Raw genomic sequence first — 14,478 nt, 5'->3', positions numbered from 1 at the left:
TAAAATGTAAATGTTGGCATTTTGTTGCCCAAAAATGTACTTACATGTATAATATGCGAGTGTTAAATGTCAGCAAAATTTATTTAGCTCATATTTACTGTATTGCCATGTAAGTATAGGGTATATTTATCTAATATTAATGTTGTTAGTTAATATTATAACTAGATTTTCAGTATTTTGGGTCAGAAGAAAAATACCTTAGCTACAAAATTATTAAAATTTAGTTCTAATCAACATCACCTATATGTTGTAAAATAAATTGTAAATTGAAGTTTTGTAAATAGTTATTTTAATGTTTACCATGAAAGTAAAACTGCAAAAAAATATACTTGTATATGTTATAATGAGTAATAAATTAGTTATTACTCATTATTATTGTTAATAGTTATTTTTATTTTAATAGATTTAAGTGTATTTTTCTACAAAATAACTTTATTGTAATACATTGCTTATGTTATAATAGGTGATAAGAGAATCTAATTATTACTTTGATTTATTTACAAAGAATTATAGACATTAGTTTAAACTTTCCAATAACCATTAAGATATAACAGTTATCTAACAACACAGATAATTATCATACGCAACTGTAGAAACCAATTATTAGCACATTAGTGTACATTATGAATTATAATTTAATCTCTTAATAAACAATAACTTACCATTTTTTAATGATGACTGAGGGAAAACATAGAATTTTATCTAGGACTGCCACATGGTTTTCTCATCATCATTATCATAATAATGGCATCTTCATCATCATCATCATCATCATCATCATCATCATATTGAGTCACGTTTTCAATTGCAACTATATTTTGTGCATGTACAGTAAATGTGAATTCTAATGTGTATACGCATGACATACCTGGACAAGAATAATTGATGCATTTGACTGCAGTGTTCAGATGAACACTGCAGTCAATGGTATTTCAAACCTCACCATGGAAAATGGATTTCCAGTTCCAGTCCAATAAATAATAATCTATCAAATTTAGTTTGACTCTGGACTGGCAGCATGTATTCACTGTTACTAGATCTGTGCAAAAACCTTGAGCTTCATCTTTTTGCAGTGCTCACAAGCATTACAGCTGGTTTCACACTGTGAAACTCCAACATCCAGGGGTCAAACTTTGTCAGGCAGTCACTCCAGCATTTTTATCTGACACTTGCAGATTTTGCTGTTTCATTTAAAAAAAAATTTCTGGTGGTTTGGCTTGGCCTTCCTAATAAAAAAAAGAGATCAATGGAGTCCATGTTAAATAATCACAAGCTGAAATCTGAACTCAAGATTATAATCTATTGTTTTACTGTAACGACTGATTAGAGTGTTTATTTGGGCTTTGTTTGTTCAGATTTTAAAATAAGTCACATTTATTTTGAAGGATATTTTATCACTCGAGAACCAAGCCAAATCAAAAATGCATGGATATCAATAAGAGAATCAGTCATAACATAACAGAAAGCCTGTGTAATAAACTTTTTCCATTAACGTGTCTTTACGTGTGTGTATTTGTATGTGTGTGTGTGCGACATGACAGCGAGCATACCCACAAGTGAGACAGAATCAGTGACCACAGACAATCACAACGGAGAGGAAGACAAATCACCATGCTGTGGTCCACTGTGGTGAGTGCTGTATATGTTACTCAACACATTACACGTTTCACTCTAAAATTTTATTGACAGCTTAGGCTGTCTGGTAATTGACAGTCAGTAATATTAAAACTCGTTTGATTGGATTGCAGAGTGCACATTTGAACATTCTGTTACATTTAATTAAAAGTTGCTTCTTTTTATTCTCCCCAGTCAAAAAATTACTAAATCAAAGTGCAGGTTGGTACCCCGTTGTGGTGCTGCATGGTAGCTTTGTTCATCATTTACTGGACTTGTCTCATCTTGCATGGTTGATTATGGCATCATGTTTTAATTGTTCAGGCCGCTGATGTTATCATCTGTGGTTTTTTCCCCCTAAATGTAATCATTGTGTTTATGCACCTGAAACCTACCCTCTTTTCCTCCTAATCAACCTTTTCCCCTTTGGAATCATAATGAAGTTGCTTTTATTGTATTTCACCAATCAAATAATCCAATAAATAGCAATACAAAAAGCAAAAACCTAAACATGTGACACTCATCGCCTACAGCCGTCAGTGGCGTCGATGGAACCGTTTCTGCCGCAGGAAGTGTCGCGCAGCTGTGAAATCGGTGACCTTTTATTGGCTCGTCATCATCTTGGTGTTCCTCAACACTCTTACTATCTCGTCTGAGCACTACAACCAGCCAGACTGGCTGACTGAAGTACAGGGTATGTGCTTTGCTCTGTTTGTTCCACGCTATCCTAAAACGTGCATTTAGACGTTTTTATCCCGCTTTTTTCTCCAGATGTTGCCAACAAAGTTCTTCTGGCCTTGTTCACCTTGGAGATGCTGGTGAAAATGTACAGCTTGGGATTGCAGGCCTACTTTGTATCCCTGTTTAACCGCTTTGACTGTTTCGTGGTGTGTGGCGGCATCGTAGAGACCATCCTGGTGGAGTTAGCGATCATGTCTCCTTTGGGTATCTCTGTATTGCGCTGCGTACGCCTCCTTCGAATCTTCAAAGTCACACGGTGAGCAATTCCCGCACTAATACTACTACTGACAATGACAATAATATTAATAATACTAATGTTTATATAGCACCTTTATTAACAAGGTTTGTGCTGAACTGAACATAAGTCAAAGAAAAAAATAAAATAAAAGTCAAATTTTAAAAAAGTCACACAAAAGATGAGAATTCAAAAGTGCATGAGGTCTATGAAATGTCCCCTAATTACATTTAAAAACATAACATTTAAATATATTATAATATATTCATATATAGGTTCCAGCGCCCCAGCGACCCTGAAAAATATAGGCAGAAGAGAATGGATACATGGATGAATAATAATCTATTTAATACAGGCATCAGACCAGCAAACCTCCACTGGCACAGCCTGTTACAGACATGACCAGTAATCCATCAATGGGAATGTCTGAGATTTCTATTTAACACAGAGCAAAGACAAAACTATTAAATCTTAAAAAAAACAAAACAACAGAAAGTCATGTGATCTCTGGACATAAGATGTTTAAAACCCCGTCTTTTGATTCAAATATAGGGTTTTAAAATTTGTTTTTATATAATTTTTCATTTGGAGTGCATTGTAGTTTTTTTAAATTCCGTTTTCAGACTTATACACGTGAGCTTAGAGTGCAACTAACGTAAGCAACATTTAATCTCTCACTGACAGAAAAAAAGCCTTTTATTTTGTATAAAATGTATCACTTGTATGAAGCTCAGAAAATAAGGAAGTGCTTTCTCCCCGATTATTGCCAAAAGTGATCTGTTACATGAGAACACGTGAAAGATCTCGCTGTAAATCTTTCACATAAGGCTGATGACACTTATTTCAAACAAACCGAAGGATTCAGGCATCTGTGAGCATATTAACTGACTACAGCATGTCTGATACCAGCTGGCTAAGTTGAGCGTATTGACAAGACATAATCCCTTATTGTTTGTTTCTTCCTCAGTCACTGGGCATCTCTCAGTAACCTGGTGGCCTCTCTCCTCAACTCCATGAAGTCCATCGCATCCCTGTTGCTGCTGCTTTTCCTCTTTATCATTATCTTTTCCCTGCTTGGCATGCAGCTTTTTGGGGGAAAGTTTAACTTTGATGAAACTGTGACTAAAAGAAGCACTTTCGATAACTTCCCCCAGGCCCTTCTCACTGTTTTCCAGGTATCTGTTTGATTTCATTGTTTCAGTCAAAATTAAAGCTCGCTGTGAGCTAATTCAATGCTAATCTGTCAAAGCGTCTGTTTGTTGAGGTGCGATTTGCAAGAATCACAACATCCAATCTAAGTGTCTGCAGTGAGACAATAAATACAGTTTAAATTATTGTCTGGGCAAACAGAATAATTTTGGCGTCCTCTGCTCTACATTGTGTTCACCAGATCTTGACAGGAGAAGACTGGAACACAGTAATGTATGATGGCATCATGGCATACGGTGGTCCTGCCTCCTCTGGAATGGTCGTCTGCATTTACTTCATCATCCTCTTCATTTGTGGAAACTGTATCCTACTGCCTGCGAAGTGTGCACACATCCGTGTGAAAAAGTTGTTTTTAATCGGGGTGTTTAGTGTTTTCTCTTTAACTCAAATGATCAGACATCCTGCTAAATGTTTTCTTGGCCATCGCCGTTGACAACCTGGCAGATGCAGAGAGCCTCAACACAGCGCAGAAAGAGGAGGAAGAGGCAAAGAAGAGGAAGAATAGTGCCAGGTGAAGCTGTTTAATATTTTATATTTGAAGGTCTAGTGTTAAAGTCTTTTGTCACAGTCACTTAAAAAAAAAAAAGCGTTGTAAATCAGACCTTTTCATCTGTGCCCAACAGGGATGCAAGCGCTGATAAGAAGAGATGTGACATAGCAGAAAGCAAAGATGGCGAGACCAAGGTAAAAAAAAATCAGGATTTACATTATATTATCAAACTGCAGACATGCATATGTTAAATGGCAGCACTGATTTTATTAAAATCTCTCTTAAACCTGAATGATGAAGGTGCCGCTGGAGGGCTTGCAAGAGGAAAACAAAGAGTTGTATCCTTCCAGTGAGTCTCCAGGTAAACTGACTTGTTTTAACTGAGCAATACACATACAGTATACACACACACACACACACACACACACACACACACACACACACATATATATATATATATATATATATATATATATATATATATATATATATATATATATATATATATATATATATATATATATACATACATACATACACACACAGACACTGTGAGCACTTTGAAGTCAAACACAACACAGCAGTTAGTGAAAGGGTGATTTGTTGATCAAATCAATTAAATAAACACTGTATTTTTGTTCATATATTATTGTGCAGTAGATATATTACATGTTGAATGCCGGATTTTGAATCTTCAGTTCATAAGTGTATCTTCTGTATGCTGGGATTTACAGTTAAAAATAATCTTGTATGTGAATTTTAAGTGATCTTTTAACTGAAATTCTTCATAAGGCATGGCAATAAATTGTATATTCAATGAAAAAATAGCAAAATGCGTAAAAATTAAAAGAAACATTTAAAAATTTGACTAAAACAAAACTTTGGCACCCATGTAAATTTGACATGCTTTGAGGATTTTCATGCTAGGATCATATCAGAAGGACTGTTTTAATATTTTCCAGTGTGTGATGATGGTACCGACAATGACGAGCTCCCAGAAGTCCCATCTGGGCCTCGGCCTCAGCGACTTTCTGAACTCACCATCAAAGAAAAGATTCCACCCATCCCCGAAGGCAGTGCCTTCTTCATTTTCAGCAGCACAAATCCGTGAGCCTCGTATATCAGACATATCAACACATTGGAGCATTAACCAGTCTAACTGCTCAGTGTGACAGATGTATTTGTAGACACTAAAAGAGTTCAAGCAGTCCCTCTCTTTACTGCTTTCTACTCTCTTTTTGTAGGTTTCGTGTATTCTGCCATAAGCTGATCAACCATCAGATCTTCACCAACCTCATCCTGGTCTTCATCATGCTCAGCTCTGTCTCACTGGCTGCCGAAGACCCCATCCGCAACTTCTCTGCTCGCAATATCGTATGTAAACAACCAATGAGTCTGGAAACTGTTTCCCTTTTTTACACGTCACAGTCGGAGTTCAGCTGTAATTTTGTAAATTATGTATTACCACATTTCATTTACTACGTTCCATTTTAATCTCCTGGTGTTGAAAATGTGCATTAAACACCCATCATTAAAGTTATAAGTAAAACGCATATTTTAACAAATCTAAAATTTTCCTTAAAAAATAACAAGTGACATATGAAATGACTGATTTGGCAATAACAGATTTTACAACTACTGCTATTTATTATTATGTTATTATGTTATTTAACCTTGTCTGTTTCTCACACAATTCATAAGATATTCTTAAAAGATAATTCAAAATGTCTTAAATTTGAGGAATTTTTGGCTCTGAAATTAAATGCAGTTGGGTAAAAAATAAAGTTTTTAGAGGACTCTTGTTTACCTGAAAAACTAAGTACAGCCTTACTGCTTACATAGGAATTAAGAGGGTAAGTAGCAGCAAGATGCTGCTAATCAAATGCACTTGATTAACTGTACATTAGCAAGTGTGAGCGCCTCTATAAAAGCAGAAGTTTTCTGGTCTGAAGCAATCAAATGTGTCTAAACACAATCCCATAGTCTTGCCAGGGGTGAACGTTTCAGCAGATTCTCCTTAAATTCAAACTGAGCATGCTCAGAGAAACTACACAAAATCTCTACAGGCCTCAGGTAGCATGTTAAATGTTAAAGTTCATGACAGCACAATTAGAAAAAGACTGAACAGGTACGGCTTATTTGGAAAGGTTACCAGGAGAAAACTTTTCTGAAAAGAACCTGGCAACACAGCTTTGGTTTGCAAAGCTCCATCTGAACAAACCACAAGATTTCTGGAACACTCTATTCTAGAGTCAAATGTGACATATGTCAGCTAAAGCTTTGTCGAGACTGGGTCATGCAGCAGGACAGCGATCCAAGCACAGCAGCAGATCTGTAACAGAATGCCTGCAAAAGAAGCGAATCAAAGTGCCGTGATGACCCAAAGTCCAGGCCTCATTTTAATTTAAATGTTGTGCCGGGACCTTAAGACAGCTGTGCATAAAACCTCAAGAAACTGGAGCAGTGATGTAGTGATGTAGAGCAGAACAAAATTATTCCTCATGGTGATGTGACAGACTGATAATCCAGTCATACAGGAAGCAGTTACTTCAAGTTATTGCAGTAAAGGTGGTTCAACAAGTTACTGAATGAAAGTGTGTACTTAGTTTTTCAGAGGTCTGCATGGAGTCCCATCAAAAATTTATTTTCCACATGATTGTATCATCGTGTTAAACTGCCCACGAGCTGTGATTACATACAGTGCAGACTTTAGAAGCAGATAGTTCAGCAGGCTTCCCTTTGTGTCTGCAGCTACAGCATGTCACTGTAAGGAGTTTTAAATAGTCTGTTTGTGTTCACTCTGTACCAGTGCTGATTGCACTGGCACAACATGGCTTCTTCCAACACTAAAAAGAGACAATGGCCCAGCTTTGTTTGCATTCAGAATTTCAGAGAAGGAACATCACCGTTTCTTAACAAACAAGAATTTATTTGAGACTACGCACTAACGAGTGATTGGTCAGTTAAAGTATAACCTACTTAGTGCTTGGCTACACTAGTATCTGTTTCATCTGTGTTTAAACTTTGCAGTATTTACAGCTAAAAGTATTTAATAAATCTCTCACTGTGCTGTTGTCTTGGAATGACTTGAACTTGTGCATTGCCTTTTTCAGATACTTGGTTATTTTGACTATGCTTTCACCGCAATCTTTACTGTTGAGATCCTGTTGAAGGTAAATGTCCTTTGCGTGCTGTGTTGTGCTGTGCTGAGTAGAGCTGTAGTAACCCTGCGCGCTTATGTCACTCTGATTGCTTCCTCAGATCCTAGGCTATGCAGACTATGTCTTCACTAGTATGTTTACATTTGAGATCTTTATTAAGGTAAACAATTCAAACCGTTGCGTTTGCTCAGCAACAACCCACCACTTCCAAGCTTGCTGCACACATTCTTCCTCTCGTCATTTTTGTCTCTAAAGTCTGGTCAGAATGGCCGCCTGCTTGTCTTGTTCTCACAGCGCCGACATGTCAACGTGGAGCTCGTGCCTTTTCGTCAGAAATTTTTTTTGTCTGTCAGTCACTTTTCCATCACGGCCTACTTCCCCCTTTTAACCCTCGACAAGTTCATGGACCTTTGGCTCTCCAGAATACGACCGCTTGTATGGCTTTTCCCTAAAATTATGTTTTTACCATTTTTTTCTTTGATGACAAAAATGTATACTTTATTCATAGTTTTACAAAGGGATTGTTTTTAAAAGCACATCAGCAGATTAAAAAAAAGCAGTAAACATTAGAGTCCCGTGTTTTAAACAATTCATATCGTTTTATGTTTAATTACAATAACTAACAAAAATCCACCCAACGGGCAGTTTTTGCCAAGCCTGCAGCACTTTTTGCTTTGCTCACTTATGGGACAGACCTTATGTTATTTTATTTTGTTTTTCTGAATATCTTCGTTATACCACTGTACATAGTGAAATGACAAAAACTTGGTTAATTATTAAAACTTAACAGCAGAATGATGTATGTATGCATGTAACTAATACATATAACTATACATGTAATACATGTAAGTAATACATATACATATATATATATATATGTATATGTGTGTGTATGTATGTATTTATGTATTCTTCTTTTCCTTCTTCTCCTTTGCAAGCTACATAGAAACCCTGTCAGTTTTAAAGCTAACCTGTACATGTTTAACCTGAAAATGTAAACGTGACATGATTATTGATTTTTTTGGTCAATAATCTCAGTTTCAATTCACATCATAGGTGTGGATATAAATTTGCCCCGTGATCACTAAACCTCAAACTCCTGCCTCCATAGTACTTCCTTTATATTTTAAATGAATATGTATATCTACATAATGCAACACCCTAAAAACATTTTCAATTTTAAATAGAGCTTTACATCAAAATTAGCACTCTGCAATCAGAGTGGTAAGGGTTGCACGATTCTGATTGTCGTTAAAAATGTCCTCGCTTTTACTGGAGTGAATTGCTGTTTGTTCAGGTATATGTCTGTGATATTTAAGGACCTAATTTCAGAACTCTTCATTCAGTATTTAGAGGTGACTCAAACAAAACTCTGTCACATATACAGATACGCAGACCATTAAGTTACTTACATGGGACGTACTGAGAATGTAATATAATAGATTGAAATTAACATGATATATACAAAGATTTTAAATAACTAAACATCTATGAACATCTATAGTAATAGATGTTCATAGATGTTAAGGAGGAGATGTTAAGGAGGAGGTGGGGTATGTGCATTCATATACTACAATCATTATAGTAGGATGTTTGTTAAGTCTGCTATATTTCGGACGGTAGATGAACTCCAACTAACACCAAGCTTTAAAATCACACTGTCTGATTGGACACTGTGAACACAGATAAGAAGCATTTTTTGGAAAACTGTTCTTCCAAATAAAAAGCTTGAAGAAATCCACAAATATCCTAAACAGTTTTATTATTTTTACATTCACAAATCAGTCTCTAACCTTTCCCCATTACTTGCTGCATGTCTGCACCAGAAAATCTCATTTAAGCTTAAGCTTGAAAGTCCTTGTTTATGGTTCACTTTGTGGCTTAATCTGTACAGGAAATGAATGTAGTTTTAAAATGTTCCCCATGTCGTGTTAACATTTTGCAATGTCTGTACCTAATGTATCTATATGTACTGTATATACCATCAATGTGTGTGTGTGCACGCGGTACTGCACATAAATGCATCCCTGACGTTTCTCATTTCAAATATGTTTTAAATATTGATTGAAACTTTTTCCTGTTAATTTAACTTACCAAGCTTGAGTGCTTTTGTTAATCCTTAGAATATAACAGAATATAACAGTTAGAATATAACAGATCATCTATAGCAAACAGTTATTATGCATTTTGAGTCATATTGCTGCCTTGATTGAACCTCCTCCTTGATTGATGGCTAATCAACATGGTTCTCTCCTTTGTCCAGATGACAGCATTTGGAGCATTCCTTCATAAAGGGGCGTTCTGTAGAAACTACTTTAACCTATTAGACCTGCTGGTCGTTGGTGTGTCTCTGGTGTCTTTTGGCATTCAGTAAGTGTGATTGTCATCAAAAATTATGTTCAGATGATTAGTTAAAAACTACCGTTTTCACACATGTACTACATTTCCCTGAACCTTTCTAGACATTACCCAGCACAGCCATATGTGAAAATGGAAATGTGTGACTCAGTCAGAATGGACATTAAATGGTCTTTATCCTGCCATCACCCTAGTAGAAAGTCAGTGTAATATCCAATGTGAGAAAAGTGCGCGTAACTCACCAGTGAATTTATAGAATAAGTAGACTTCATGCCTCTTTTGTGTTTCAGCCGCACTCATGAATCCCTAAACATTACTTAAACTAAATCAGTAGTAGCTACTTAGGGTAATGGCCTAATTCAACTGAAAATTCTGAAGAAGTCATAAGTAAAAACAACTGAATTAACATGTTACATCTTGATTGTCTAAACCCTGTCTGTACTCTGTCACAGTTAAGTGGCTCAGCAGCTAAAACTTCAGTATACTAATACCTCTGTGGGGACATACCCATTAAAAATTACAACCCTTTTTTCCCTGATCTGTTTTTCTGTCTCCTATAGGTCGTCCGCCATCTCAGTGGTGAAAATTCTTCGTGTTTTGCGAGTTCTTCGTCCTCTCAGGGCCATCAACAGAGCTAAGGGACTCAAGGTGAGAGTGACAATATCTCTCTCTGTCTATGTGCATGGGTTTAGTTGTCTGTCTGAATTTGCACCCATGTTTGTGCAAACACACGCTTTTGTTGGTGACACAAACTGTATTTCTAATAGCACTGTAACTGTATGCTTTGCAGCACGTGGTCCAGTGTGTATTTGTGGCCATCAGGACCATTGGCAACATCATGATCGTCACCACTCTGCTGCAGTTCATGTTCGCTTGTATCGGAGTGCAACTTTTTAAGGTACAGCAATGAGCTATAATGGGAAACAGGCGCACACTGATTGTAAAATCTCACGTCTCTTCTGCACTTCACTAAATTAAACAATGCTTCTACCATAAAATAATAAAAAGCTATACAAAGTTTGGGATTCTTGCACAACACTGCAGCTGACATGATCTGCTTTCTTTTTTAAAGGGTAAATTTTATCGATGCACAGATGATGCCAAGTCCAGCCCAGATGAGTGCAAGTGAGACCTTTGATTCCTTACTGGTTTTGCTTGCATTTTCAGTCTGCACACAGCATATGTAGTTAATATTATCTTTAAATCCCAGGGGTACATATATTCTCTACAACAATGGTGACACTGCGCTGCCCATGGTGAAGGAGAGGATCTGGTATAACAGTGAATTCAATTTTGACAACGTCCTCATGGCCATGATGGCTCTTTTTACCGTTTCCACCTTTGAAGGATGGCCCACGTAAGTACTGTTTTATGTGCAAGATGGAATTTAATGTTTGATATTTATTTTGCTTCTTCCAAACTAAATCCTGTATTGCTACTGGATAGTAACTGATTATCTTGACTTTCTGTCTCCGTTTTGTCCCTACAGTCTGCTGTACAAGGCCATCGACTCCAACAGGGAGAACATGGGCCCTATCTACAACTACCGCATCGAGATCTCCATCTTCTTCATCATCTACATCATCATCATTGCCTTCTTCATGATGAACATCTTTGTTGGTTTTGTTATTGTTACGTTCCAGGAGCAAGGGGAAAAGGAGTACAAGAACTGTGAGCTGGACAAAAATCAGGTAGGAAAGTCTGTTTATGATTATTTCAAAAGCATGAAGAAATAATGCAACATTATAGCCAAATAATATCTTAATAATTAATTACTTGGTTATGAGTCTCTGCTTCTTTTTGCCTCAACAAACCATCAACACCATGGCAGCGTCAGTGTGTCGAGTACGCTCTTAAAGCTCGCCCTCTTCGGCGCTACATTCCCAAAAACCCCTACCAGTACAAGTTCTGGTATGTGGTGAACTCCACCGGCTTTGAGTACGTCATGTTTGTCCTAATCATCCTCAACACCTTATGCCTGGCCATTCAGGTAAGAACTATTCATTCTGTCTTTAAGGTAAAGTTGAACTGGGTTTACAATCACTACATAGACTTTGTTGCCAAATGTACTGACTCACTCATTCAAGTCAATGATCATCCAATCACGTCCATGGTCACAGGTGTATAAAACACACCTGGGCATGCAGACTGCTTCTACAAACATTTGTGAAAGAATGGGTCACTTGCGGAAGATCTGTAAAAACCGTGCAAGTCCAGCCATGAAGTTTCCTCACTACTAAATATTCCAGAATCAGCTGTTAGTGGTATTATAGTGTGTGGAGGTCATCAACATTCTATACGATCAATCATTACAGACCTCCAAACTTCATGTGGCCTTCAGATTAGCTCAAGAACAGTGTGAAAAGAGCTTCATGGAATAGGTATCCATGCCTGAGCATCTGCATCCAAGCCCAATATCACCAAGCACAAAGCAAAGTCTCAGATGCAGTGGTGTAAAGCACCAGAGCAGTGGAGATGTACTCTGGTGTGATGAATCTCACTTCTCCATCTGCAAGTCTGATGAACAAGTCTGGGTTTGACGGTTATCTGGAGAAGTACCCTTCTCCTGAAGGGTACTGGGTACAGTTTGGCAATGGCCCCTTGTTGTTCCAACATTACTTCACTCCGGTGCACAAAGCAAGATCCATAACGACATGGTGCGCAAGTCTGGTGTAAAAGAACTTGACTGGCCTGCACAGAGTCCTGATCTCAACCCGATAGAAAACCTCTGGGATGAATTAGAGCGGCGACTGTGAGCCAGGCCTTCTCATCCAACATCAGTGTCTGACCTCACAAATGTGCTTCTGGAAGAATGTTCAAAAATTGCCATAAATAAATACAGAAGATTTGAAGCTAGTGTAGGTGAATATGGACGGTGGACATCATATTAAACCGTTTGGATTAAGAATGGGATATCACTCAAGTTCATATGTATGTGAAGGCAAACGAGCGAATACTTTTGGCAATATAGTGTAGCAAATAAATATTTAATTTATCAGTTTGTCAAATATTGCTGTGCCTAGAAATGTTAGTGGTTGAACTGATCTGATCTGTACATAATGAGTCTAAAATGATGATGTACAGTCTTTTGTCATATGCTGAAATACGTATTTGTTTCTTAATATTTGTGTGTTTAGTCTGTGCATATGTCTCTTTTCAGCACCATGGTCAGTCTCATTTATTTAACTATGCCATGGACATCCTGAACATGGTGTTCACTGGGGTTTTCACTGTAGAGATGATCCTCAAGCTGATTGCCTTCAAGCCCAGAGTAAGTCTCTTCTCTCCTCTCTATGATTTATTTTATTTTCTGTCAAAAATTGTCCTTAATGCAAAAACTTAAGTGTTTAAGCAAATTATATGCAGATCTATTCAAAGACCAATAGTACCTTAACTCTTTCCCACATGTAGATGACCACCTCTCTACCCTTAATGATGAGTTTTAAAATTCCAGTATATGCATTTATATGTTATATGTTTATATGTTAATATAAATGCAGTTTGAGGACCATTAGATCAGGTTCCAGGTTTTTCCAAGCTGTGTAGGCAGAGATCACCCTCAGTAACTTCTGGAGCACCCCCACTCATTTTGTTCTGGAAGGAGGCCTCAAATATGACAGACACTGCTCAGTTTAGGAAAGCGATACAAGGGTTACCCCTTTTAGGCATTCAAAAGGGAAAGAGTTTTCCTCTAGATGTCCTTTTTATATTTTATCCCCAAAAAGATCAGTGTTTGAGTTTTTACCTGAAGACACTTTTAAGCCAGCCCTCTTTCTTCCTGTTCCTGTTGCCTCCCATCACGGGCTCTTTGCTCGAATCTCATCCTTCCACTGATTTCTTATCGTCACCCTCCTGTACCCCTCACTGTAATCTCTTATACTTTCCTGCATCACCCTCCTCTCCTGCCTCCCCCCTCTCCTCCTGCTGGCTGTGCATGCTGCCATATTCAGGGCTATGTCGGGGACGCCTGGAACGTCTTCGATGCTCTGGTGGTGATTGGCAGTGTAGTCGACATCATACTCAGCCAGGTAGAAAGACGTCAGTATGTAGAACTCTGTCATTCCCTCTTCCTGCTCTCCAACTGCTACTGCCACTCTCCTTTTTTCCATCCTTCACATCTTTTCTCCTTCCTTACCTTCCTGTCTTAAATTAGTGTTGAATAGTGTCTGCACTTGAAACGATCTTTTAAATCTTTGTCGGGCTCAATGGTTGATAAGCACCACAGGCCAAATATCTGCTAAATAACCTGAAAATCTGCTGTTAGCTTTCGGGGGCAATAAGTGCCAACAAACAGCATGTATTCCTTTAAGCCAGCAATAATAAAAGTTGGCACTCTCACAAGCTCAGACAGGAAAACCTTTTCAGCCTCGCTCTGTTATATCAAAGCACAACTTTTTGATGCTCTTTTCTTTCTGTCTTTCACACTTCTTTTTATACTACTTCTTCCTTTTCTTCCTGGCTTTGTTGTCTCTCTTTCTTCTTTTCTGTGTGTCTTTGTTGCCTGTGCTTGCAGAACTATTTTGCTGATGCATGGAACACGTTTGATGCCTTAATTGTTGTGGGTAGCGTGGTTGACATTGCCATCACTGAGATCAATGTAAGTAATCATTTATCGCACATGTCTTGCTGTGTCTTCCGCTGCAGGAGTGCCTTGCTGTAGCATGTAGTGT

The 14,478-nt window shown here is 37.7% G+C and overlaps 1 protein-coding gene across 27 annotated transcripts in view; it reads left to right on the top strand.

Moving 5' to 3' along the window:
• Positions 1 to 14,478, top strand: part of cacna1db (calcium channel, voltage-dependent, L type, alpha 1D subunit, b) — an 88,074-nt gene that overhangs the window by 48,713 nt on the left and 24,883 nt on the right. For 4 of the 27 annotated variants that reach the window (XM_026154049.1, XM_026154046.1, XM_026154043.1 and 1 more), the window contains 23 exons: positions 1,542 to 1,629; positions 1,810 to 1,836; positions 2,148 to 2,308; positions 2,386 to 2,611; positions 3,558 to 3,765; positions 3,981 to 4,101; positions 4,196 to 4,310; positions 4,423 to 4,483; positions 4,590 to 4,650; positions 5,252 to 5,396; positions 5,534 to 5,663; positions 7,403 to 7,462; positions 7,551 to 7,610; positions 9,714 to 9,820; positions 10,369 to 10,456; positions 10,599 to 10,706; positions 10,881 to 10,933; positions 11,019 to 11,165; positions 11,298 to 11,499; positions 11,640 to 11,798; positions 12,969 to 13,079; positions 13,759 to 13,836; positions 14,322 to 14,405. In XM_026154049.1, the coding sequence (XP_026009834.1) occupies positions 1,542 to 1,629; positions 1,810 to 1,836; positions 2,148 to 2,308; positions 2,386 to 2,611; positions 3,558 to 3,765; positions 3,981 to 4,101; positions 4,196 to 4,310; positions 4,423 to 4,483; positions 4,590 to 4,650; positions 5,252 to 5,396; positions 5,534 to 5,663; positions 7,403 to 7,462; positions 7,551 to 7,610; positions 9,714 to 9,820; positions 10,369 to 10,456; positions 10,599 to 10,706; positions 10,881 to 10,933; positions 11,019 to 11,165; positions 11,298 to 11,499; positions 11,640 to 11,798; positions 12,969 to 13,079; positions 13,759 to 13,836; positions 14,322 to 14,405 (2,600 nt within the window). The remainder of the gene's footprint in view (positions 1 to 1,541; positions 1,630 to 1,809; positions 1,837 to 2,147; positions 2,309 to 2,385; positions 2,612 to 3,557; positions 3,766 to 3,980; positions 4,102 to 4,195; positions 4,311 to 4,422; positions 4,484 to 4,589; positions 4,651 to 5,251; positions 5,397 to 5,533; positions 5,664 to 7,402; positions 7,463 to 7,550; positions 7,611 to 9,713; positions 9,821 to 10,368; positions 10,457 to 10,598; positions 10,707 to 10,880; positions 10,934 to 11,018; positions 11,166 to 11,297; positions 11,500 to 11,639; positions 11,799 to 12,968; positions 13,080 to 13,758; positions 13,837 to 14,321; positions 14,406 to 14,478) is intronic. The other 23 variants (XM_026154068.1, XM_026154063.1, XM_026154061.1 and 20 more) reach the window with 11 other exon arrangements.

This window comes from Astatotilapia calliptera, chromosome 20, assembly GCF_900246225.1.
Source record: "Astatotilapia calliptera chromosome 20, fAstCal1.2, whole genome shotgun sequence".
NCBI classification, from domain to species: Eukaryota; Metazoa; Chordata; class Actinopteri; order Cichliformes; family Cichlidae; genus Astatotilapia; species Astatotilapia calliptera.
This window is presented reverse-complemented; position numbering and strand designations above follow the sequence as displayed.